Consider the following 26889-nt stretch of genomic DNA (forward strand, 5'->3'; position numbering starts at 1 on the left):
AACACTGAACTGGAACATTTCCCCATGGACAACAGCACGGTCTCACCCACAGCTTTTTTCTGTCTGTATGGAGCAATTTTACACAGAAGGGGACACTGAGTCTGGTGACCTACAGGCTGGCACGCTGAGGACAACCGAGAAAGGGGCTGTACTGCCTCAAAACAGCCAATTATAAACTGGGAAGTTCAGCTATTGCCCCACAAGAGTACGAGCCCTCCCTGCCACAGAGGTCTTCATGGAGACCTCCAACATGGAGATCTTCATCAGTGGTAGAGCCAGACAGCCGTTGCAGGCACTGCTGCAGTGGTGGACAGGAGGACACCCCTAAACCCCACTCAAGGCTGCAAGCTACCTGAATTTCCTGGCTCAGCTTGGACCCAGAGAAAGCTAAGTTCGTACACAGAGCTGCAACTCATAAACTCACTATGGTACATGCTAACATGGTTCCAATGGGGATTTGATACTGACCTCAGCGTTAGCACCCTTCTGAGTCAAGAGGGAGTAAAAAGAGGGAAAAACAGAGTAACTCACACTAAGTCTTTAACCAAACAGCACCTTCAGTCAGTCTTTGGCTCTGTCAGTTCAAGCCTCTGAAAGTTTTAGATCCCAGTTTCAATATTCACAGATAACCTGTCAAGGGGATTTTTCCCAAAGGGAATAAAATCCAGAACAGATCTGTCTTGTGTTACAGGGCACGGCTCCCATCAAACACACAACCAGTCTGCTGCAGCAGCTCAGCCTAAACTAGAATCCAGAAGCACCAGCAGACTTACGCAGATTCCAGTTCCCACACATCACAGAATGGTTTGGGTGGGAAGCGACCTTCAAAGGTCATCCAAACTGCTCCAAGGTCTCCCCGGAGCCTCCAACTCTCTCAGCCTGGCCTCACAGCAGAGCTGCTCCAGCCCTCTGATAATCTTCATGGCCTCCTCTGGACCCTCTCCAACAGGTCCATGTCTTTCCTGTACTGAGGGCTCCAGAGCTGGACGCAGAGCTGCAGGTGGGGTCTCACCAGAGCGGAGCAGAGGGGCAGAATCCCCTCCCTCGACCTGCTGCCACGCTGCTGGGGATGCAGCCCAGGATATGACTGGCCTTCTGGGCTGCGAGCGCATGTTGCCGGCTCATGTCCAGCTTTTCATCCACCAGTACCCCCAGGTCCTTCTCAGCAGGGCTGCTCTAAATTCCTTCGTTCTCCAGCCTGTACTGATACTGGGGGTTGCCCCCGCCCAGGTGCAGCACCTTGCACTTGGCCTTGTTGAACCTCATGGACCCACTTCTCCAGCTTGTCCAGGTCCCTCTGGACAGCATCCTGTCCCTCCAGCGTTTCGACAGCACCACACAGCTTGGTATCGTCTGCAAATCTGCTGAGCGTGCACTCAAACCCACTGACTGTGTCCTTGATGAAGATATTAAACAGTACTGGTCCCATCATCCTCACAAAAGAAAAATGACTGTTCAAGCAAACTTAAAGAGAGAATCTCAGACCTCAAGGTGCTTCTTCAGTCCAAACATTCCAGCTCCATATGTTGCCACACATCCCTGAGCCAGGAAACAGGACTCAAAGAAACCACTTCATCCCATCTTGCAAGTCTGCTGTAATGATTTCATGTTCACGCAACACTAAAAAATTAAAATTCTTTGCCAACGCTAAACACTGCTATTAACAGACTTCAGGGGCATTAACTAATTGCACTCTTATGACAATCACAGCTGAGTAACGAAGGTCAGCATAGAAGAATGTGTACAGCACAATGACCACCCAAACCATTGTCTTTTACAGGCGTGGTATGCTTGGAAGAGGAGGATACAATTCGAACATTACCACAGGAACGTAGACAATGCAGTTCACATTTTATGACCCTTCCTTCCCCAGCAACAGAACTGGACAGCCAGCTGAAGTGATTGAAATTTGAGCACCTTGTGAAGCCTCGAGATTGCTCCTGCACAGGGAGGGTCCTCAGCTTCCTTCTGGATCCACGGCATTTGCTATGAGTCCAAATCAGTCAAGACATACAGGGTACAGAAACGTCTCTTCCCACCCTCATTCTGGATTTTTACCCCCACAGACTCTCAACACTTATCTCAAGATCAACCAAGAGCTAAACAAACTTGACTCTATAGTCCTGAGCCAAGGAAGGCAAGGGATCCAAGCCAGAGTCTCCTTCCAGAGCAACGCCACCTCCCACCGACATCTCACACTTCGTCTCTGGTCTGCCCAGACCAGAGGTCCACGTACAACTGGCGTCAGCAGCAGCACTCACGTGCTCCCAGTTAATATGCAAGCACCGTGGCCACATCTGACACAGCATTCAATATTTTGCCTGTTCTGAGCTTTACTTTCCAACTACAGCAGCTTGACAAAACATTATGCTGGACAGAAGAGAAAGCAAAAGCACTGCTGTACTCAAACACATCTGAATTAAGTCCAAAATTTTGTTTCCAGCTAAGACAAGGTATTTTGACGGGGCCAGTTCAGTGCTTTTCTAATGCTCTATAATGGAGAGGAGAACAAAAATCCACCAAATCCCTGCAGAGCTATAAGAAGTAACTAGTCAAGGAATAACAAAGCCACGGAAAGAAAGGAGGGCAGAGGGAAGATAAAGGCCAGTGTTTTTTTTCTTCCTAATCCCGCTGACACATTTATTAAACCCTCAGATTTGTGCGCATGCAACTCACAGACAACCACGCAGGAAAGACTTTGTCAAATTAACATGTGCATTGCATCCTGCAAAGTAAAAGCAAGCAGAAACAACGCTGAAGCCTCGAAGCATCCCACAACAGCACGAGGTGTGGAGTGTCTGACCCCACCGGCCATCCTGCCGTGGCTGGTGCCTGTTCTGGAGCAAGAGAGAAACTCAGAGGAAAACAGAAAGTTAACTTCGAAAGAGGGAGGAAAAGGGCTAGGTCATCACGGGATGGGGATCACAGTTCAGCTAACATCAGTCACACAGAGGAGGTTCAAAGTAACTCCTCTGCGCTTCAGAGCCACACCAAAGCAAAAGTGAAAATTAGATATCATGCCTTAGGTGGGTGGCGAAGGATGGGCTGAAAAGCAAATTTCCATCTTCTGGGGAAGATCCCTGCTCAGAATAAACACAGGAGAACGGAGCCATTCTGTTCGTGCGAGCACACCTGAGGCCCCCGGGGGACAGAGCACAGCTCCAAGCCCCCAGCTCTGTTCCCCTCACGAGTAAGGTCTGGCCCTCGGTCGAGGCAGGTGCTCACCTTCCTCTTTGTTGTTGGTGATGTCTTTCAGCAGCTCAGTCTTCATGCAGGCGTCTTTCCTTGCCTCTCCCTTACTCAGCACTGCTCGCTAGGGTTGGGGAGAGAAGGGACAGGGGAGGAAAAAAGAAAAGAAATATCACGGTTTAGCTCAATGTTCATACACGTTGCACTTAAAACAAGAGACAATCATAGACGCATCCTGTTTACACCACGGGCAAACCTCATTCTGCCAAATAACGCTTGCCTCTCCCTTACTCAGCACTGCTCGCTAGGGTTGGGGAGAGAAGGGACAGGGGAGGAAAAAAAAAAAGAAATATCACGGTTTAGCTCAATGTTCATACACGTTGCACTTAAAACAAGAGACAATCATAGACGCATCCTGTTTACACCACGGGCAAACCTCATTCTGCCAAATAACGCTGCCAGGAAACTGCCACCACGGCACAGGTCAAAGATAAAAACCGGCCAGGCTCGCCCAGGCTGACAGCCCGTCCCTCCCAGGGAGCGGAGGGGCTCTGAGCTGCCCAGGGCCGAGACCTCACAGACCTGTGGGTAAGATGCAGCCGGTTCTTCCGAGTGTAACACGCTTGGGGACTCAGCCCAGTACGTCTGTGCAGGCATGGACTGACACGGTCATGAAAGGCCCCGCAAGGAGGTGACCCTTATTGCCCCAAAACTTCTTAGGTTTCGGGTGGGAGGAGGCAGATCTATCAAACTTCTCATTACACATCATTTATCAACACTTACAGCCCAAGCACGCTTGTGGTGGGTTTGGTTTTTTTGTAGTTCATTCAAATCTAACTTAAAAAATTGAAACCATCAGTGAGCCACAGCTGACTCATCGTTCATAACATCCATGTTTATTAAAGGTAATGAGCTCTATTTTTAATTCTATAAAAGGTAATTTTTCTTTTTTCTCCCTCTCTCTTTTTTTTTTTCACTTTTTGTAGAAAGGGAACACCTGCTCATCTCCTCTGCCTTTCAAACACCTGGAGTCATGTTGCTAGATCATGTTTGCAGCCTTAATACCTACTCTTTTTTTTTTTTTTTGAAGTGGCAAGAGAAAAAAAAAAAGCTACCATAACAAAAGGAAAAAGTTATTTAAAAAAATCCCAAACACACACACAGGAGAAGGGGTCCTTTGAGACAGCTCTGAGTTTAAGGAGACAAGCTGGTCTGAAAGGTGAAGACGGCAACTGCTGTGCCAAGCTGCCGTGGGAGCGGGGAGGAGCGATGGGCGCTCTGGGGCCAGGGCCAGCCGGGTGAAGGGTTCACCGCACGCTGCCTGCGTCGCAGGAGAAGAACCAGCCCGAGTCAAGCCAACTGTCGTAGGCCAGAGAGCAGATGGTGCCTGCAGCCATGCAAATCACAAGGTTTAAAGCGCAACGAGTGATAAAGAAAGAAAAAACAACCAGCCCATCTCACATAAAGCAAGCAAGAGATAAGACGCGCACACAAAGTCCGGTGTGTCAGCTCCAAAACCGTTCCCAGCAGCAGCTTGCCCTTCCCCACGTCGGTTCCTGTCCGCAGCGCGCAGGGCGGACGAGCTCCGGTGCTGCGGTTGCTATCACCAGTCACCCTGACAACTTTGTTTCCACGTGAACTCAGTCACAATGCCAGATGCCAGCGCAAGGTCTTCCTTCCCCCAATTTCAGCAGCCCCCTCACCCTGTGCAGACCAGGGAGGGCTCATCCAGGACCAGGTCCCTGCCTCTGGGCCACCGCGGTGCCCGCAGGACCACCCTGTCCTGCACCGAAACGCCATCACCTGCAAAGCAGCCCACAGCTGGTGGGAAGGAGGAAACCCGAGGGACACGGGCTGGGCGCAGGGTGCTTGGGGAAGCTGCCGCCGCCTGCCAGACCCACCTGCCCCGAGCTAAGGGCGCCTTCGGGGACCGACTGCTCCTCCAGCGAGAAGGAAGGGGGTTGTGGGTGGCTGCCTGCCCCCCAGCACAAGCAAACAGCAAACACGGCCACGTCGGGATGCTCTCAGCAAGAGGGAACTCGTGCCCCAAGCGCGCCGCCTTCAGATTTTCTGACGCAGGCCAAAAAGCAAGCCGTAAGCGTTTGAAACCTCAGCTCAGCCAACCGATGAGACAGCCTGAAACGGAACATACCTCCAGCAGACGCTGGCCAACAGCTTCCACCAAGAAATGATCATAAAAACACAGCCCAAAGTTTGAACACAGATCACCTTTTTTTTTGTTTATTTGCTAAGCCAATAATACATATATATCCTTGCTGCAAACATCTGCTTGTAAACCCTACCTCTGCTCTACTCAGAGTTCTTGTAAACTGGGAATAACTTCATTTTTCCCATGGACTTGCCCGGCTGCAAGACTAACGCAGAGAGAACTGCCGAGAGCCGGGGCTCAAGCTCGGCCCCACGACTCCCACCATGGGAAGGGACACCCAGGCCCTCACCACAGGCACCACAGCAGATAGAGCCCCAGTCTGTCTAACAGGAACTGGCCTGTTTCCCCAGCCTTTGCTGCGATAAAGAAAGGTCTTGCTATTCCTGCTATTAAACTGACTCATACTGGAAATCCCAAGATTAAGAAAAACTGCAGAAGCCCTGCAGTCAATCAGACCTCAGCAGCTAACGACCATCGGCCATCCTCCCTCCTCGCTGCAATGACTGGGACCTCGGGGCTGCCCGGGGTCCTGCCCAGCGTAGGAGCTCTTGAAGCAGAATTTCCAATGCCAAAAGAGGCCAGAGAGCAACCGTTGCTCCTTTCCTGTGAGAGGAACAAAAAGCTAGGTGCCAAGGCCATGCCAACCGAGGTGGCACCTGGCGGGCTCTCCCGGTCCCTGTCTCAGACACAGCTCTCACCAGCAGCAGCGGCGGCTTGACAGCTTCCATGCCTTGCTCTGAAACAAACAGAAACTCAGCATCAAGGTAGAAAATAAAGTAATAATTAAGCAGGGGAAAAAAAAAGCCAGCTGTGAGTTTGGAAGCATTTTGATGAAAAGGAAGCTACAGGAAACCCCTGCGCAGCGCTCGAAGCCTCTTCCCCCCAGGCCAGCGCTCCATCAGCACCCGCAGCCGCTGGCACCCAGCACCCAGGGGCACCCAGCACCAGCTGGGCTCCGCTGCCCATCCATTCCCACCACCCCACGGCTCCACCCAGGCAACTTCTCAGCAACTTCACCCCAAGTGTCAATACCTCCATTTTTTGGTGTTGGGTTTTTTGGTTTTGGTTTTTTTTTTTTTTCCTTTTTCCCCTCCCCTCCCTTAAATTCAGCACAACCTTCCCTCGCAGCTCACACCCCGGTGCCCCAATCCGCCGGCTGGATTGGCAGGGAAATCCTATACCCACCCTCCCCGCCGAGCGATGTCTGCTCTTGCAGCAGTCCCAACAAAAGCCAACTGCCAAGCTCAGCCTGCTTCACAATAAAAGTCTCACTCTCTCCATTATTTTTTTTTTTCTTCCTCCCTCCTTCCCCCCTTTCCCGCAGCCATCCACCTCTCCAGACTGGTTATTAACCTCCCATGGCTGGAGAGCCTCCATAAAGACAACATACAACCAGCAATGAAGCATTATCCCCCCTCAACTCTTTTATTTTTAAGTTTCAAGGGGAAGAAAAAAAATTATTCCATCTTAAGAAAGCCTGATCAGGTCTTTGAAAGGGCTTTAAAAGCCACGAGGATCCAAGCAGAGGAGCTAGTGCTGGTTCAGTTTTTCCTCTCCACCTCTTGTTTACAAGAAAACAGGCTTCCTCTCCTCTGCGAGGTCTTTGGAGGGGATGGAAGATGGGTCAGACCAGCCAAGGGAAGGCTCTGCGGCACTTCCAAACAGATGATGACTAGAAACTACAGTGGTGCCTTTAAAACAAAAAAAAAAAAAAAAAGCCCACCAAAAAAAAAAGAAAAAAAAAGAAGAGATAAAGAGCAAAGCTGGGAAACACAGAAGGAGGTTTGTCAGCCTCCTCTTTGACGTTTTCATCAGCCACCCGGGTGCCCTTCGCAAAGGTGCAGACGGGTTTTATAGGCAGAGACAGGACACGCACGGCAGAACTCCAGCACTGCAGCTTACCAAGCCCAGGAGCCCAGTGAGTCACGCCAGGAACCAGAACTCTCCAGGCAGGCCAGGAAGGAGCGGAGGTCGATGTGCTAAGATGTCTACCTTCAGCAGGGTCTTTTTTTTTGGTATCTTAAAAATCAACCGTCTGGGAACTTGAGGCTTTGCAGCAGCGTTATTCTGATTGGAGCCATGCAGCTAAAACAGGTCACTCAGAGAGGGCTGGGAGCAGGAGGACCCCTCTGAAACTCTGCTCGCTCCTGTTCGGGGCAGCGGCCACACCAACACATCTGCCTACAGACCCAGCGGGGCAGACAGGACCGATCCCGCCCAGCCTGCGAAGCCCCTGGCCGAGAGGTGGACACGGACCCCTCAGAGGTGACCCCAGCGGGCACCGCTCCCCACGAGCGGTTGGGGCGCGCACCCCGCAAAGCTCTCACCAGCCCCTCGGCGGGGCAGGATTCCACCTCCCGTGCACGGCGGCGGCGGGGTTTGCAGTACATACGGCAGCCAGGCAGAGAGGCAAAGCTCTCAATAAATGATGCAACCCCAGAGCAGTAGAGAGCAGATTCTCATTCACTCATTTTTTTCCTCTCTTTTTCTCCGAAAAAAAAACCCCAAAAAACAACACAACTCAAAACAACTCACTCATAATAACCTTTGCCTTAAAGGGAAGACAAACATTTTGTACTTAATTATATAGGAAGCAATGACTAAGAAAACGCTGGTAGAAAGAGATCCTTTCTTTTGTAGGCACGTGGGGGCCACTCGTTTCAGATCTGGGCACTGCCCAGGTCCTGCGCGCAGGCCAGGGCTGGGATCACCGCCCGTGGGGACGCTGACCACGGGCCTGTCATTAGGAGCAGCAGAAGCATTTGATCTGGAGAAGGAAGGAAACGTAACCACCAGCATACCTGGCCTACAAAGCAGTCACCACTCTCACAGCTCCATTTCTTTTTTTTTTTTTAAGGTTAAGGCCACTTCCTTATAATCCTCATGCAATCATGTGAACATGGAATTTTATCTGCAGCTCACAACAAGCACTGCCCTCAGCCTGAAGTTATCCCCAAATCAAATTCTTTGCAATTCTTTTGTTTCCCGAATTCCTTTCATCCAGACTCTTCCTGAAAGAAAAGAAACATTTCCTTCTCTACCCCCATGTCCTCTCTCCTATTCCAGCCGCACAAATCAACTCCCAAAACAAGAAGGGTAGAAACAAGGCGCAAGTCCCTGCATGCAACAAGGAACAAGGAGACACGTGCAGGAAACACAACAGGACTTAAAATGACTTCTACGACAATGCGCTCCACAATGGCGTGCGGGCTTCGGGCAAGGGGGGTTTGCAGAGAAAGGGGAGATCGATCTGCGCTTCCTTGCTGCCTCCACGCTGGGAAGCGTCGTGCCCATCTAGCTGTGTCCCAGTAGAGCCAGCGCAACTTGTACGTGCAGGCAAGTGTAAATCCAGAGCAGACAAAGGCATCTCCTCCTTCCACGGGCTGAGGTTAGCAAGGAGCACAGCTGCTGCCTGCCTTCTCCTAGCGCCCGGGAGGGGAAGGGGGGGAGAAAACCCTAAAATGGAGACCAAGAGTCATCACTATCTCTAGCAAAAGCAAACCAGCCATTTCAGAAACACCCAGTCCCCAGAAGGCTCAGCCAGGAGAAAACTGTAGCACCAAGAGGAGCCTGGAGCGAGCAGGCTGCAGCAGCCCGGGGCAGAGGAGCCGGAAGGCAGCTTGCCCCCATTGACATGGCCCAGGCACCTCTTCAGCCTCCGCGCTCCTCTTCCTCCCACCCCCAAACCACCGGAGCAGCTCCCTCTCCCCCTGCCCGTCCTGGCAGAAGGGCTCATCGAGGCGGCTGAGGAGGGAAAGCCTGGGCTCCCTGTGGGACCTGGACGGCCTCGCTCAGCTGCCCACACCACCTCCGTCTGGGTCACCTCCCGCCATCGAGCGGCCCGCAGCCAGACAGCAATGCCTGCGAGCCGGAAAAGCAGAGGGAAAAGGGGGAAGGGGGAAAGGAAAAAAAAAAAAAAGACAAAAAAGTAATAATAATAATAAAACTTGCACCCTAGGGCCTGTCCCTCTAAGAACTACAGCAAAACCTCACCAAGGCTTTACTCTCCTGGAGGGTGAGAAAGCGACACAGCGCTGCCCAGTGCCCGCAGTCCTGGAGGTGGGAGATCCTCACACCCTCTCCTCCATGGCCTACGGGCTTCGTCCCCGGCGTGGGGCCTTTTTTTTTGTTTTTTTCTGCTCTGTCATTAAGAGTGGAGCCTGGTCTTTTCCTTCAATCCCAAGAATTGCACGGAATTAGATCATCTTGCCGGGCTCACCTCCCCCTACAGGCAGCTCCCGAGCATGCTCAGCTCGGCCTGGCGCTGCCATTTCATAACGCATTGTTTACAGACACGCTGACCTGCCATTTTTTGACAAGGAGGAGAGGAGCGGGCGCTCGCCTCCCGACCCCTCGCGGGCCCCCCTCCAGCCCCTCGCCATAAAAATCCTCTTTGGAGAAGGGAAATCGCAGGCTGTGGGTTTGTGGTGGTGGTTTTGTTGGTTTTTTAAGTTTTGGTTTGGTTTTGTTTTTTTTTCCTTTTCCCTCCTTGATTTAGGTCAAAATCCACCTGCTTTGGAGGGAGACGTTAACCCCTCTGGGGGCTGGGGGGAGCAGAGAGGAGTGGTCTCGCAGAGCTCGATGCAAAATGCCAGCCATGATTTTTAGCTTCTTCAAATCACAACCGTGCTTCGATGTCACCTAAAAATATAATCCCCAGCACAGTCCGCCATCCTCCATCAAGCCTTCCTCTGTGAGAGAAAGGGTGGGAAACGCTATATTTTCCTTGAATAAACAAGTTGGCTTAGTCCCAGCACATACAGTTTTCTCCTTTAAATGCAAACCAGACTATTTTTGCAGGCACACAGGAAAATGAGGAGAGGAGGAGGGGAAAAGTTCCTCATTTAACACCAAGAGCTCCATGAAAAAAACCCTTGCAAGGTTGCTCTCTGAGCCCCTCTCCGTTCCAGTCCTCTCCCTGTCTGTGCTGATCATACTTTACAGGTGAAAGCAGCTCTGACTTATGACAGAGAGAAAATGCCAGAAGAGCTGGAGGTTTCCTCATCCTTGGAAAAAGGACAAGCTGTGAAAGGCTTCCTTTGCAAGAGGCACTGTGCTGCTCCGAAACAGTATGGCAGCGTTGCAGGGAAGACGCTTGCACGTCAGGTCTTCTTAACCCCCACCGCCTCGACCCTTCTCCACCGCGTCTACCAGCCTTCCCCCTCCTGATGGGGACTGAAGGAAAAAGATAAATAAATTACCTGGTTTGGGGGAAGCAAGCTGTTATGTTGGATCCCAGAGGAATTTTTTTTAAAAAGGCTTGCTCTACATTTTTTTCCCCTCTAAATTTTTTTCTTGTTTAAGGATACTTTCCAATTAGGTTGTACAGTGTGTGAGCTTCGCTCCTGCTGCTTTCCTGACTACTGTCAGGCAGTGCTGCCCATCCTCCTCCTCTGCCCCCCTCCAGGACCAACGCCCCCGTACAGCAACGCCAGACATTTCCTCCTCCACCCAAGAGACCAAGGAGCTCACATAGGCGTGGGGAGGGACGGATCCCACGGGAAACATGACGGGACATAAGGGTCTCCTCTGCAAGGAGGAGTTGGTGTCAAAACTCTAAATTCACAGGAGTGAAAAATGACTGGCTGAAAATGGTAGTTAAGGGTAATAAATTCAAGATTTCACTTCCAAATCACTGACATTACATGTCGCTGCAGGAACATATGGTCCTCCGAGCCTTGCGAGCGGGGAGCTCATCCTGCCAGAGCCCCGAGCCTTACAGCTGACCCAAAAGCAAGGCAGCTCTCCCACTGCGGCGATTCCTCGACCGCTCTCAGCTCCAGGAGCGGCAAGGGGAGAAGGAACAACTTCAGGGAAAAGCAGCAAGAGGACAACAAAGAGGAGCAACAGGAATCAAACCATCCCTCCCACAAACCAGCCGGCCAGGAGGGTGAAGCTCCTTAAAACTCCTTGTTTACCTGAATGAAATCGCTCCCTGCCATTGCACGAGATGCATGCAATCCTCTTGCATTAGGAGATGGGAGAGGTCAGGGGATTCAGGCTCCAGCCTGGCAAAAGGAGCCCCAGGACGATCACTGCAGCCCCCAGGTCGTGGGCCTGCTCCTGCACCCCTGTTGCCAGGCCCAGAGTTTGTCTAACGAGGGATGATCAGCATGTGTGCTGCAGAGCCCGGCTCTGTCCAAACGTGGTCTTGGGAAGAGGGGAAGAGCTCGTGCTGGCACTTAAAAGTCAGTTAAATATGTGAAGGGGGAAAACCCAAGACCCCAAGGCCCCACTTTGGGGCTCTTAACCCTTACTGAAAAGCAGCGTGAAGTCCAGACCTCGGGTTTTTCTCTTCTCTCCAAAGTAGGTCAGGCTTTTCAGCGTCTCTCTGCAGATGCTTTCAAAGGGCACCAGCCGGCAGGGATGGAGCATTACAGATTTTCGTCTGGCTGTCACACCGGTACCGTCGTGCTCACCACCACACCGGAGCACACGTTGCACACCTCGGCCTTTTTTTGGTTGCTTGTTTCCTCAGCCTTCATCAAACCCAAAGCACATTTCTTCCTCTGGCTGGGAGCTGATCGGGCAGCACGTCAAGGCCTCTGCTCTTCAGTGTTACAAAGAAATCTCATTTCTCTCCTCATGACTTCTTCTGATGTCTCTTCCTTTAGCACACATCTTCTAGATGACGAATAATGAGTGTATTTATAGTCCAGTGGAGACACGATAGAGATTTAATTAGGTATCACAGACCATCCGTCCTGTAAGACCTCCCTAATCTTTTAAACGCCATCTTCACATCTCACTCCTTGACTGACAATTTAGTCAGATCTGCATGGCAGCTTCAGGGGTCTCCCTCCATCCCAGAGAGCTCAGTTCGGTGTTCTGCCCGCTGGCAGGGGTGCCTGGACCCCCCCATGGCTCTGGGACCTTCAGTGCCCGACCCAGGTCCCACCGAGGTCTGTGGCAGCCAACAGAGCTGTCTGTAACACAGACAGCAAAAACACCCCGGAGCATGGCAGGGCCAGGGCTCTGGATTTTGAAATAAGATGCAGAGATAGGCCTCCTGCCATGAAATCAACCACCGATGTTTCATTTTAATCACCTGCTCCCTTGGATTGCAAGCTACTATTAAAAAAAAAAAAAAAAAAAAAAAAAAAAAAGAAGGAGAAAAGAAGAGAGAGGGGAGGAAGCCATTCCAAAATAAAAATGATTGTTTCTTCCTGGTAAAATAACATTTGCTCTTGCCTCCACCTGAAAAAGTGAGCTGTAGGCTTGCTTGATGCAAGCAGAGGCTGTCAAAGGAGACCTGGCGAGGAGGTGCCGCATGGCCACAGGCCCTCTCCTCCCTCTGGAAGTTTGGTCTTCAAGCAGCTCCGACACCCCAGCATTTGCTCTTCTTGCTTACAGTAGCTGCAAGCAGGGAGGGCTCCTGGGAGAACCCAATTTTCCAGAAACTTCACACTTTAAAAAATTTTCAAAAGCACCAAAAAAAACCCCCTTCAGCCCCCAAACAAGCCTCCCCACCCCAGAAAACAAATACAAGACCACCCAGATGCCAGGAAACAAAGCCCAAGCCTCTCCGGAGCCAGGCGAGGTCGGATGCTGAGGTACCTGCAAGCCCATGGCACAGCACAAGGCGACAACGGTCACGGCACAGCCCACCCGCTCCCCAGCGCGCCCCGCCTGCCCTCCCGCGCGTGGGGCGGGAGAATAAATGTCTCTAGAAATAAATAAATAAATAACCCCCGGCCATGATTCCCCAAACTGCCTTCCTCCTCTCCGAGGCTTCTCCTTCCCCGGCGGGAGGCAGCCTGCCCACGGCCGGGGCCGGTGGGGAGCCAGGCGCGGGAGGTGGGCCCTGCTGTACCTGCAGACATCTGTTGTCTTCTTCTGGTGAAGACTCAAAGAGTTGCATATTCCAGATCCTCATGAGCAGTGATTCAGTTTCTGCTCATGTGATAAAAGCTCCCTCTACAGAGTGAGCATGCCCAGAGGAGACCATTTCACTGCTCCCTCCAAGCTGCAGCCATTTCACAGAGAACCTGCCGGCTCCAGGCCGGCCATTGGAGCACGATCAGCCCGGGCATCCCGGGGACGCACCGGTAATGCAGATCATCTGTCAACTTTCTGACAGGGTGCCAGGCCTCAAAAACTGATCGCTCGCCTGAAAAAAAAAAAAAAAGAAGCAAGCCTTTGAAACCATTAGAGCGAGGTGTTCTGTCTCGGTGGCCTTCAAGAGTAGCCCTGGCCCGCAGGAAAAGGAGAGGCAGGAGGGACAGGGAGGGATGCTGGGGACAATCCCGTGCTGATTTTGTTCTGCTAAATGCATTGCCCGACCTCTGAGCACTGGGGTGAAGGCACACGGGTTAAACTGGTTCAGTGTGCAGCGTCCAACTGCAAGAGCATTCCAGATCCAATCTGCTGAGCTGGAGGGGAGCTGTTTTTTCACTTTGGGGATTAATAAGACAACCTTGGTACAACCAACCTTAAAAGGGTATCACACACAGAGTCATTAAAACGAGGGGAGGGAAAAATGTAATGAGGGGGGAAACCCCTAATGAAGTGGTAGTGCACTGCTCTGAGCTCAGACCATGTCAAACCATCTGACACAGCCGGCCCAGCCAGCAAGATGAAAGAAGAAATTTTAGCTTCAAAATAAAAGTAGTTTGTCTCTGGTCCGCTTAACAATTAAACATAAACTCTTGGCAACCTGCGTATCTGCTCAGGCTCCCAGTATAACTGCTGGAGCAACACTCGGGAACATCTGTACGCAGGGATCGGCCGGACGGACCGGAGCACAGGACAGGGATTGATGGAGGCAGGGGCAGGGGGCTGCTGGAGCCGAGCAAGAACCTCCCAGCCGGGCTGGGGAGGGTGGCCGGCACCCACGGAGAAGGGGCCAGAAGGAAGAGGGAACTCGGGAATGGACTGTGGGACCACCCGCTTGTTCTTGGCCAAAGGAAAAAACAGTCTTCCAAAAAATAACCAGCGCAGAAGACAGTTCTCTTTAAGAGCAGAAAATAAAGTGAAGTCAAGCTGAGTGTAATGTGTTACAGTGGGCTGAGGGGGGCAGAGAGCAGCCTGCACTGTAGGGAGGAAAAAAAGCCATGGAAATGCATAGTTAGGTTTTGAGGAGCCCATGGATTTTCCTTGCCTTACGCCTGGCCCCAGAAGCAGGCCTGCAAATTCAGGCCCTCAGCACGAGCACGAAGCCGTGGGCGCTGTGCCCTGCCCGTCCCTCCTCTCTGCCGAGCGCCGCAGGAGCGCGTCCTGCCCCGGCGTTATCACAGGCTGGAAACAGCCACCAGCCACGTTTTCTCCAGCCCAAGCAGCCAGTTCACCACCGCGTCCAGGCACATTTGCAAAGCAGCAATAGTTACAGCAGCAGAAGAGCCTGCCACGGATCCGCCCTGGCTACGGGGACGTGGTTTTCCTCTCCACGCTCTGGAGAAGTTTCACTGCTAAACAGTTAAAACACATGAGGCTGAATCGAGATGACTGAAATTCACAGGGAAGGAATATCTGAGGTGACAGTAGAAAGCAAGGATCCCTCTTTCCCCCACTGGGTTTTTGTTTGATGTAAATCTTAAGTTTTAATATCACAAGATGAGATTTTCCTGGCCTTTCTGTCAGTCGCTGAGAGGTGTAGAGGTAACTCATTTAAGACAAACTCAAAAATCCCCAAACAAAAGCAACAAAAACTGCCTACACAGACAGAAGTTGTATTATCCACCGCATCAAAAGATTGCTGTAGTTCAAACCAGAGATGGCTTTAAAACAGTTGACGCGCTGCCCTTCCTTGCAGCCTGAAATTACCAAGCTTTCATTAAAACCCAGAAATAGAAACAAAGACATGAACAGAGGCAGTGTCAATGAACTACCACAGTCAACATCCCTTTTCAGAGATAAAATAACGACGCAGAACCACGCCGCAGCCTTCCCGTGCACGCAGAAGGGCAGCGCTCCCCACTGCATCTCAACACCAGATGTGTTTTCACTGCTGAGGTTAAATATCCTCTGAGAGCAGAAGCTACCAGAGACACTTTTCACATCTCACAGTCATCCTTGAAAGCACTAAGCAGTTTAAATAGGAAAAAAATTAAAAATTAAGCTGATGAGGGTATTGCAGATGCTTCAACAACAAACTCAAGCGAAGCAATTGATCAGCATCGTACCAGCATCTCTGCACAGCGCCGCGTTCGCAGGGGATGCTTGTGCATTGATTACCAAAACCTTAAATTTCTGCCATCCGAAAGGAGAAAGAAGCTTCCAGACCACCACAGCGTTGCTCAGCCTGGCACTGCCACCCCTGCACCCACGCAGGTCTGTCGGCTGTCGGAGCAGTGCCTCCCGCCCCGGGACCCCCATCTCCCCAGTTTTGCAGAGGTGGGGTGCTGCACAGGCGCGGGCTCTTTCCTAACCAGCTGGTTAGAGGCCCATCTCCAGGCTGGCCGAGGAGGTGTTTTTCTAATAAGAACAAGCCCATGCCCTGTGAAGATTTCCCTTTTATTTAACCCAAATACTCTCCAGCAGTTTCTCCACCAAGCCACTACGAGACAGCATAGCAGCCCCCTTTCAAAACATCTATCAGGAAACATAGAACTACGAGGTAGTTTTACTTCAGGGCTCTTTGGCCTCCATTCTCCAATTCAAGGCTGGAATAACCCTTTCAGAAATCTCACATTTTCAGGAGGAAGGCAGCAGCACAACAACCTCCCCTTACAAAGGACACAAGGTTCCTCAGGGCTGTTGCTTCATTACACCATTACCTACAGCATTTTCACAGCTCCCTTGCAGGGGAAGCACAAGTGGGAGGCAAGGGGAGATTTTTCTTTCTATAGGAAGAACAGTATTAAGCTCTGCAAAATACAAGGGGGTTTCCTTGTTTCCATCAGGCTCCTCTTCTTCCAGACCCTCCAGTCGCTCAAATTGAAGCTCCTTTTCAGCCTCCTCAGAAGTGATCCCAAAAGCACAATACGCTGAAGGGACTTTTGATCTAGGATGAGCATTTCTGCCGGAATCCTGATTTGTTTCTGTGCTGCTAAGAACTGCTACCCAGCTGTTAAAATGCCTCCTTCCCTCCTCAGCCAGTACGTACGACATCTCCCAACCAGAATGCCCATCCCCAGGACACGCCGAGAGTGCCCAGCATCCTCCAAGGGAGCCCCGATGTCCATCTCCAGGCTCAGGTAACAGCCTTGAAGGAGCAGGCAGTCATTCCTGCACACTTCTGGAATCACAGCTTTCTCCATCTTTCAAAACCTGTTTTTTTTTTTCCCCCAACATTTCCAAACTGTCGCCCTCCCTCCCTCTCCTTCCCCAGCAAAGTTGAAAACTGCTTTTAGTTAATAGGAAACATGCAGTGTTCCCTGGGATGCTGCATGGAGTACATCACACACAGAAAAGGAAAAGGAAAAAAAGGAAAAAATAACAACAACAACAACAAAATAAAAGAAAAAAAAATATGCTCTTGCGACAGATGTTGAGATGCAAGCTCTCTGGGAGATGCTGCTATGTTTTGATAAGAATATGCGTTGAGTATTTCATTTACAGGGCAATCCTAGAACTTTATTTAGAAGCATATTGGCCAGACAGCAGTAATTTAGAACATACTGTATTCCTAACAGTTCCCAATTATAAACTCCTTCAGCTTTAACTTATAGTAACCACGGCTCCTTCTATTTTGGAAATCTAAAACCACCATTTCTCCCCTCCACTCAGCTATTGCATAGCAAGAGCTTCTCCCGTACAAACGCAGCCTTGCTGGAGAAGAGCCCTAAACACAGCATCCCTCGCACATCCCATCTCGGTCGCAGTGAGCGAGCTCATCGCTTTAGGCACACTCACCGTCTCCTCCACAGGCAAATGTTTTATTGTTTTATTTGGGGGACAGTAGGTGGGGTGGCAATCAGAGCCGTGTCACTGCAAAGCCATCCAGCTTATGAGGAGTCTTCTGCCAGCAGAGCCGGCTGCAAAAATGGCTGCTCACATTCAATCGCGCTTCTTGCTGCAACGCTTCGCTGTAACGCTGGAGCTCGGCTGTAGATCCTGCCGAGGAGCCTCCCGTCTTCAACGTGTCCCCGTTCTTTGACCTCACACCTATTTTTTTTTTTTTAAGGATTAGTGCATTCACGTGAAAATCAGGAAGTTCTTCGCTGGAGGAGAATCAGTGCTTCATGATGCTTTTCTATCTTTCCCCAAATCATGAACTCGCCTATGAAATATCGCAGTTGATGGCTCTACGAGCAATTCCACTGACATTCTACAATTTTTTTGCAAGGAACAGAAGGAGCAGATGAACCCTTTAAAAACAAAGCTCCTGCCTCCATGCAAATATCACTAGTTAAGAAGATCGGAGAAATAAAGCTGTGTGTAGAGAATTGGCTCTGAAGAGGCTGCTTTTCAGCAACTGCCATAAGGTGGCAGTGGGTCTTTAAGGCTACCTTACACCTTTCACACAGGCACAATAGGAAATCATCACACCAGTGGTTTTCCAGCATCTGAAACTGGTTTAAGTCAAATTTCCTCACCAAGGGAACCAGACCATACATGAGAACTTGGGGCTGAGATCACCTCAATGCCAAAGTCCTACAAGGAGGAAAAGCCACCAGGCTCAGTTCTGAAAAGCCGTAAACGCAGCCCCAATCTGAGCCAAAGAAAATCAAAACCTTTTCCTCTCCGGGTACAATTACAATGCCGTTTATTTGACAGAAACGCTTTTCTTTGCACATTCGTTCAGCCACACACAAGCCAGTGTCCATTACAGAGCAGGAGCAGCTCTGCATGGCCAGCAAGCTGGGGCTCCAGCGGGCTCTGACGCAGGGATCATAAAAGCAACACCAGTAAGCAAGCTGGTCACCAGCCCAGTGCGGGGCTGACCTGTCAAATGGGTGCAGAAAGCGCTGTGGAAGCACTGGGCACGCAAGAAATGCAGAACTGGGCAATAAACAGGCAAATGAAGTGACCCATAGTGCAGACTGACCCAACTGTTGGAGACTATGACCTGGGAAGGAACAACAAAATAAAAATCTATGTTTTGCTCTTCACCAATTGCCCCTGAATGGCGCTGTGAAAAGCAGCCAGAGTTGCCCTGAAGAAAGAGCCCATCTACCTTACCGCACGCAGGCTATAGACAAACCGTGATTGAAGATTTCTGTTAACAAACACAATAACTTTGTAATACCAGAGCAAACCTCCTGCCTTACCTTCGCTTAACACCAGGCTCCAACAAGCGTGGACACCCGGTAACGCCCTGCCCTAGGAGACGGCGTCTATGAGGGCTGCGGCTCACGGCTGACGTCACCCCCCTGCTCCACACGAAGCCAGATCTTCCCTGCACCTCACCAACACAAACACCCAGCGCCAATGTAAATGTTTTATTGGCGCTTTACCGCGCCGCTTGCTTCTGCAGCAACTGGAGTCGGAGGGCTCACGCAGCACGTACCTGCTGGTGCACACATGTTCCTCGCCAAAAGTTGGCAACGACCGACCAGATCCAAAAGCCCAACCTTGCACAACTCACAGAGTCCCCTTCCTTCCCCCAAACCCGCTCGCCGACACGTTAAACCCCTGCGAGAAGCACGGAAAATCTCTCAGCCAAAGGAATAAACATATCAACATCCCCTCCTCTTCGTGCCAGTTTGGAAGACCAGATGTGGCAAAGGTTGTTTGCAAGCCTTGGAATGCAAAATAAGCCCAAAAAAAAAAAAAAAAAAGGAGTTTTGAGTTTTGCATTCCTTCACCCTCCCACAATCGCAGACGGATCTAGATGTAAACTGCGGAGCAGGTCTGCGCCCTGCGAGGCTGCCCATTAATAACAATTAGCGGCCGAGCGGCGCAGCCCGCGACAGACACAGTCACATGCCTTCCACTATGAAGGCGCGACCCGGCGAGTCCCCGCCGCCCGCGCTGCCAGCCCGGCCTGCTGTCACTTTATGTCACCACCCCAACATGAGACAGGTCCGTTCTTTATATAGGAGCTCCAGCAAAGGTCAGTATTTTAACAGCCCTCCCCGCTGATCAGCAGGAAGCGGTGCGAAGCCATCTCGTGTCGGTGGGTAACTACGCCGCTTTTGAATCCTTTCCAATGGTTTTTACTTCACCCGGCCTCCTCGCTCCCCCAGCCCAGGGGCATGAGAGGGAATCGGCCGGGTTCGCCCTACCTCCGTCCCGGCCGCGGGGAGCTGCTGGGTCCTTCCAGATCCTGACCGCAGGCCTAGCCCTCCTCCAGCCACAAATCCATCTGCCTCCATGGGTGCAGCCTCCACCCCGGAGCATGCTCAGTGCCGGCTGATCTTCAGCCATTTCAGAGCTTTAACGAAATGTAAGCATAAGGAAGTGTCATTAGCAAAAAAAAAAAAAAAAAAAAAAAAAAGGTGCAGGATTCATCCCGATCCAGCCAACCTTCCTGTTTCCATCCTCTGTCGAGGAGGTGAAGCTCTGGCCACGGGGATGGCAGGTGTTTTTAGGCAGCAAGCATCTCGTTTTAGAACAAAAGCAAGGAAAATCCTGTCTCAGGCAAGCCTTGTGCAAAGAGGAGCATTGCCTAGTGACACTCAACCCTGCACATTTGTCACTCTGGGCCTTCCACAAACTGCAATATTTTCATGAAATGCCATTAATATTATTTTTTCCCCCCAGCGGGCTTCAACAGAGGCTTTGAGCTTGCAATGCAAATAGTGCTTCCCATCCACCTTAAAGCTAAACCTACGCCGTCTGCCCTCTCTCCCCTTGAAGGTTATTTTAACTCCTTTTGCAAGAAAGTTAAAAAGCAAAGAGGAGGGGAGAGAGACTGCAGCACAACACGCTTCGTGCTCTGTTTTCCTAAGGCCCTGAATTTTAAGAGAGGTTTGTTTTTCACCCGTCAGCCCTGACATTACTCCATCACTACCTTGTCTCTTCAGTGCAGTTCAGATCATTTCAAAGAGTTAAGAGGATTTTTTTTTTATCCTTTCCAGTTCTCCAAACAACAAAACATGCAGAGACACACAACGCTGAAGTCCACCAGGCGTTTTCACTGCCGAAGGACAACAGCCCCGCACGCCGCGAGCGATCCGCGCGTGGAACCCAACTGTTCCTTGAAAACTTGTATTTCCCTAAATATCCTTTGCACATCCCCTACGGATCCCTACCAGAACAACCCCAGAAAGCAAAGACAGTTGCTGCAGAAGTAAAGCTTTCCAGGCCAGGGCAAAAATTGGTTCTTTAATCCCAACGAAGTTTTCATGTACAGCCTATTCCTCGCGTTGGGCCCAAGCCAAAAAAAGCCTCTGGATGTTCAAATCCGTTAATTGTGTGTGCACTCTGCCAAGGGATGCTCGTTTCCCGTGCAGGCATGGCTAATATTTCTGCCATGTACGTACAGCGTCTGCATCAATGCTGAGGGTTTGCTTCTTCAAAGGAAGATTTAAAAAAAAAAAAAAAAAAAAAAGTTACTTTATCAACACAGCATTTCAGAAAAAAATCAGGGTGGCAGGTGAATGCCAAACCCGAGCTTTTTTCCTGAACCAAACTTCCAAGGTAATCACAAAAATACTACGAGATTTTCTGTACAGTGCAATAAGCCAAGTTAAAGTCAAGATTTTCATCAGCCCACAGCACGTTCATGTCAGACGTATGCACAAACAACTCCTCATGTTGTTCTCTCATCTCTGCCCTGATAAATACAGCCCGGTCCCAACATCGAGCTACAGCTTTTTAGCAATTTTGGGACAGTATTTGCATTGGGCTGCTGCACGCCAGGCAGCCTTTCACACCAAGCGCTGGCGAGCTGCATTTTCCTAAGGTATTTTTAGAGCACAAAACGCTTGGAAAAGTGACCCAGGAGAAAGCATAATAATTTGGCACAGCGAGCGCGTGCTTAGCTCCCCTCAGACCTCTGTTTCTGCGGAAGGGTCTCACCGAGGCCCTGGGACCCGAGCCCCACGGAGGCCATTTGGCCCCCGGCCCCCTTCTCCGGGCCGTTCGTTAGGGACGGTCGCTCCCAGCGCGGGACGCAGTTCTCTCTGCACCCCATCAGGGAACTCCGAGAGACTGCACAGCGCGTTCGTTAAGCACAGATTGGTAAATCCCGCCAACAAATTCTGTTCTCATCCTCTCCCTTGCCTTGAAACTGGAGGTAGTTTAAAAATCATACTCAGACCATACAATCCCAAGGCACGCTGCTGAATCGAGCAGCGTTTGCATCCAGCACAGCTCAAGCATGTCAAGTTTGTTTCCTTGGAAACAAAGGCCAATTTGCAAGTGTTGCTTTCTTCCTTTTTTTCTTTTTTTTTTTAATGTAATGAAGACATACCTGCAGCTCTTGTTGATACAAAGGAGTTAAAGCTGATTCATTTACCAACAAGGTTCATAAAAGAATTACTAATATATTTCCCTAATGAACAATTGGCTTGCTGCACTCAGGGAAAACCACAGTTCATCACTATTTAAAAATCCCTTTTTCCCCTCAACAGATACACACCGGAGGCATGGCATTTATATTGTTTCCTTAGGGACAGGTAGGGAAAAAAAAGCCAAGCCGGAGTAATTTGCTTACCCTAGGCTGGCTACGCAGGTCCCAGCACAGGAACAACCTGAGAGGGAAATCCTGCATTGCTCCTACCGCATCGCTCCAAAAGACACACTGCTGCAGCTCCAAACACACCTGCTTTCAACACAGGCTGGAGTCAACACAGGCTTAATAAAAAAGACAGCGATAACATCCTCTAGATGGGTTTTGTCCGTTTTAAGCCCAGCTCTTTCCCATGGAGGGCACGCGTCAGGGCTTAAGTGGGAAGCCAGCCTTTCCGTGCAGCCGTAACTCTCTCAGAGCCTGCTCACATCAAAGGTCCACACGCTGACGGCAGTAAATCCTCCGGCGACGACACACAACCTCTCTGCGCGGACAAGAAAGAGGAGGGAGGGCAGAAAGGGTCAGAGCTGTGTTATCCATAGCTTCGTTTGCAACGGCACCACCTCCACCTTCCAGAGCCTTCCTCAGGAACGATGAGAGCTCAGCACCTTTCCAAAATCCCTCAGATAAGGAGTAAAAGGGCCACACACGAGAACAGGGAATAAACACGTGCTGCAGGCTGAGTCAGCACAGAGATCACGTCCCAGCGTGCCGGGGCTGAAGCTGGGTTGCAGTCTCTACATGAGAAGGTTACCTCACATCCAAGGGAGCAGAGCCCCATCTTCTCCTGTTTGCATCAGCATCACCGTGTTAAAAACGGCCAAGGGAGCTACACCAACAGAAGCGGACAGGAGCAAGAAAAGCCTCCATCCTCCACATAAAGGACAAAGTCTGGTGATTCCCTGCCCCTGGAGAATCCCAGAGTCAATGCCAGAGCCATCAGTGTCCAGCACTGAAGCTGATGTGAACCCTGGAAGGGAAACTCTTGTGAAAGTCAGGCCATGGACTCCAGCGCACCAGATACTCGAGAGGCTGAGAGCTTGCAAATGCCACTTTAGGGAGAGAGCAGCCTTGCTGTCCTCTTGAACGTGCTCACTGTAGGACCAGTGCAGTCACCTGGAAGGTAAACTGTACACAAAAAGCCCCAAAATCACCCCAAACCCTGCAAATGTCCAGCAGAACTGCCAGAAGGTCTCTCCCCAGAGCTTAAAAAAATTAATCTTTTTTCAGTACGCTGACTTTTCAAATGCAGCTGAAGAGCATTCAACAGGACCAGCGCAGGTTTCCGTCCCCGCTGCAACCAAGTGACCCAGAAAGCAAATCCCCCAGCCCACCCTCTACCAAGCACTGTAGTGACTTTGTTTTATTCCAGCCTGTGCCACGGTCTTAAGGAGTTCTGGAAACTGTTCTAGCCACCATGAATTCTGGAGGAAGAGCAAGGAAAATAATCTAGTTCTTCCCGATCAAAAGCAGAGTGCCTACTGAAAAATGCATCTGAACATCACCGTGTAAAGAAGAACCAGATAGCTGCACTGTGATTTCCTTAAATGTACTGCAACAATAAAAATACTCATGACTTTTTATAAAGAATTTATAATAAGAGATGGGAAGAGTAGGCAATGTTGATGTCTTCTTCTTACAGTTGGGAAAAACGAGGCTTGGAGAATTAACAGCCCAAAATTTCTGGAGTGGTCCTTCCCAAATGCATGGAGCAGAGGAACGCGATACAGGAGGCCCGAATGTGAAGCCATCTCCAGATGTGGAGCCATGCTCTGCTGCTGATGTCCTGAGTCACTGTGGCTGGCCAGCAAAGATCTGCTGGGACAGCCGGTTTGGGGTGACTCGGCTCTGAACCTCAGTGAAGTCTGAGCACTTTAAGCTCCCTTGGAAAAAAAACTCATCCTCCATTGTTTAAAAACAACAAAAAAACCCCAAGCCACATCCATGTAAACAACAAACAGATCAGTATTTCCTCCCTCTGTAAAATGTTCTCTGTAACTAACACATTTTTGGAGGGATGGGGAAATATTTACCCAAGCCAGTAAACTTACAGTCACCAAGGAGCTGCTCCTGCCCATTGCCAAGTCTGACAGCAGGCGGATGCCATGCAGGTGAATCCGACACCAGGACGCAGTCCAGACTCATACAACAAGTCAGTCACATCTCAATCAACCAACAGCAGCAATGAATTCAGAGAAGTTACTCAGAAATTTTCTGTCAGATATCTGGGCTGCAAGTCAAAGCCCCCGGGGCCAGGGCAGTGAGCTCCGTTAGGGGTTTAACGCAGAAGCATTAGACAGCTGGCAAATGCGTAGGTGAAAATATTGTGTCGAAACAAAAGCAAGCGTGGAAATTGAGATTACACCACTTACCAACAACTTTAACTAGTGCTTCCCTTCCCTTTCTCTTCCCCCTGCAGCGTGCTGCTTGCAGGTATCAGAGAAAGAGACCTGATAGATGCCATGAGGCCCACGTACCTCTGGACATTTCTGAACACAGATTTAAATTGGGGTGATAGTCACGGGATTTATTTTAATGCCCAAACCATTAAACCATTCTGTCTGCTTGGGTTCCCAGAGCTACAGTGCTAAAGACTTGCTGTGTGACGGAGACAAACGTGAGGATGGTACTAAGAGCTCAGAGCTAAGACTGAGGAGCTCGTTCTGAAGCTTTTCCACATGAAAGCTCTGTAGAAAAAAAAAATAAACAAATTTCAAATCAAGAGTTGTGTGCTGATTTTGGGTGGCCAGCTCAGACAGATTTTTTCAAACGTGCCAAGAGCCTGCATCTCCTAGAGGTGCAGAGACACTACAAGATGCAAATGGTCAGTACTCTTGAAAATAAAGCGCTGGTTTCACATCAAAAATGTAACCACTTTCAAAAAATTACTTCCTCAAATTCTCCCCCCTCCCCCCCCATCAGACCTTTGGAAGCTTCTCCTCTGCTCTCATGCAGCCTCACCCCAGAGAAAAGACAGGCACAAGTGGTTGGTTCTGGTTCAGCAATACTGCCAAAAATAAAAGAAAAGTGCACAAGCAACAGGGAAAAAAAAAAAAAATCCCAAGTATTTCTCTTCTGTAACAGGAAGCCAAATGCCGGCCTTCAGCAGCCGCTTGGTCACTCTTGGGCTTCAATTAAACAAACCCAAGGACTGACAAAGTCACTTCCTTTCCTCACGCAGTCCTGTAAGGCATTTGCTTGGTAGCTGAAAGCCCTGGAGTTTCACATGAACTCGGAAGCGGCTGGATCATCCCTGTCGCTGCCTGCAAACCCAAACCAGAGCATCGCCCCAACCGCTCGTTCCCGTGTGCCTGTGATTAATGACTCCTGCTGCACTTGGGGAACTGGATTTCGGCATTGTTTTCACACAGAAGCCAAGACAAAACAGGCAGCCAGGGAGAATATGGCCCTCCAAGAAAGATTTCCAGGATTTCCTGCTAGTCAGCAGCTGACGATACACAGCCAGGTGCCGTCAGCGGAGGAAGGGTGCTGCACCCCACGGATCATCCGCGGGACAGTCCTTCCCCAGACGGGTAAGAGTCAAGCGAGGAGCTGCTGCATCACCTGGCAAACATCACTTCGCCTTCTGCCTGCCTCCTCAGCGCGTTCAGCTCTCACAGGAGAGCGGCGTCGATGCGGGAGCTGTGGCTCTGGCCTGGCAAAGCCTGCGAGCTGCAGACACGGGCTTGCTCCTGACAGCCATCCTCCGAAACCATCTGTGCTGAAATGCATGGAATTGCTTCAGAATAAATGTGCCCTCGTTTAGGCTTAGCGGTACACGGGTTCAAAGCAAACACCCTGGAAAGCAGGAAAATCCTTTGCAGTCTTTTGCATGGACGGGTACCCAGCACCATTCAGGGTACGACACAATTTCAGCCCAAGGTACGGACTTCAAGTGAGGTCCCGGCCCTGCAAGCGAGGGATCTTCCTTGCCAGCCCGGAGCACCGTCGCTCTGCAGCCTGCCCTGGACAGCTGTCCTGTCCTCTCCTTGCCAGACCAGGTGTGAGGTATCAGCACCCGATACAAACACAAACGCTTCCGAGCCTTAACTGCCAGCAGAGAATATTCTCATCCTAGCAGGCAGATTGCCCAGCGGCTTTCTTCCCCCCGTTAAGAATCACAGAATCACAGGATGGTTTGGGTTGGAAGGGACCTTCCAAGCCCACCCAGTCCAACCCCCCTGACAGGAGCAGGGACATCGCCAACCAGATCAGGTTGCTCCGAGCCTCATCCGACCTGGCCTGGAATGTTTCCAGGGATGGGGCATCCACCGCCTCTCTGGGCAGCCTGGGCCAGTGCTCCACCAGCCTCAGCGTAAAAAAGAAAGGCAGAGGGAAAGGCCTGCTCAGATGACAATAACCACATCAGCCCAGGTGGCTGTAATGGGAACATCCCTGGGTACCACCACCATCACAGTAATATTTTTGACATTCCCCTTTCCTGACATACCTCAGACATTGGTGTGCAGCCCGCAAGGGTGGGTACTCACAGCTCAATATGCAGTGACGTGCCTAGAGCACTGAAATTTTTTTCGAAATCCTTCTTTAAAAGGAACAGAATAAAAGATGTGGTGTAAAGCAACCCAACCCAAGATGCCTGTGATTTCCAGCTGCATTTAACACTCTTCTTCCTCTCCGAACTGAAAAAAGCACTGCAGAAGTTCATGTAAAGCCTTGCATAGTCTAAATACGCCCCATTCCCAAGGAGACTGAATGGATGAAATAAATCAAAGTTTTACATGAAACTATAAAACTTAGGAAGAGGCTGCATCCACTGCAATGCACAAGCAAACAAAAAAAAAAAAGAAAGGAAGAGAAAAATGGTTCCTAAGGAACACAAGTACATCCAAATTTTCCTGCACTGGTGTAGTTCATACACAGCAGTCTAAATAAACACCGGTCTCACGTGTTTCTACAGCAAGACCAACTCTGCAGGGAGGGATGCTGGTAAGTGGGACCTTCTGTCCAGAGCTAAGGGATGGAGGGAGGACGCTACCGTCTATATAAAGGAAGCCACCTGTCTTTCTAATCCTTTCTTACTGTCCTCTTGAGGCAGGTTTTAAAACAAAGATCCTGCTGCCCCTCACCTCAAGGTGCAGGCAGCAACAAGGCTTTATTCCACCTGCTTTATTCTGCAGCCTCTGGAAGTGAGCAAACCCACATGGAAACAATCAAAACCTCCTGCCAAGAT

At 50.4% G+C, this 26889-nt stretch overlaps 1 protein-coding gene across 12 annotated transcripts in view; it reads right to left on the minus strand.

Moving 5' to 3' along the window:
• The window catches only part of EHMT1 (euchromatic histone lysine methyltransferase 1), a 100715-nt gene that overhangs the window by 59353 nt on the left and 14473 nt on the right, over positions 1-26889 (minus strand). For 7 of the 12 annotated variants that reach the window (XM_086763859.1, XM_086763863.1, XM_086763858.1 and 4 more), the window contains one exon: positions 3226-3313. In XM_086763859.1, coding sequence (XP_086619985.1) covers positions 3226-3313 — 88 coding nt within the window. Of the gene's footprint in view, positions 1-3225; positions 3314-7261; positions 7430-9352; positions 9518-13172; positions 13236-19467; positions 19489-26889 lie in introns of those variants that run through there. The other 5 variants (XR_015260726.1, XM_086763856.1, XM_086763861.1 and 2 more) reach the window with 4 other exon arrangements.

This window comes from Chlamydotis macqueenii, chromosome 20 (assembly GCF_036417535.1).
Source record: "Chlamydotis macqueenii isolate bChlMac1 chromosome 20, bChlMac1.mat, whole genome shotgun sequence".
Taxonomy (NCBI): Eukaryota; Metazoa; Chordata; class Aves; order Otidiformes; family Otididae; genus Chlamydotis; species Chlamydotis macqueenii.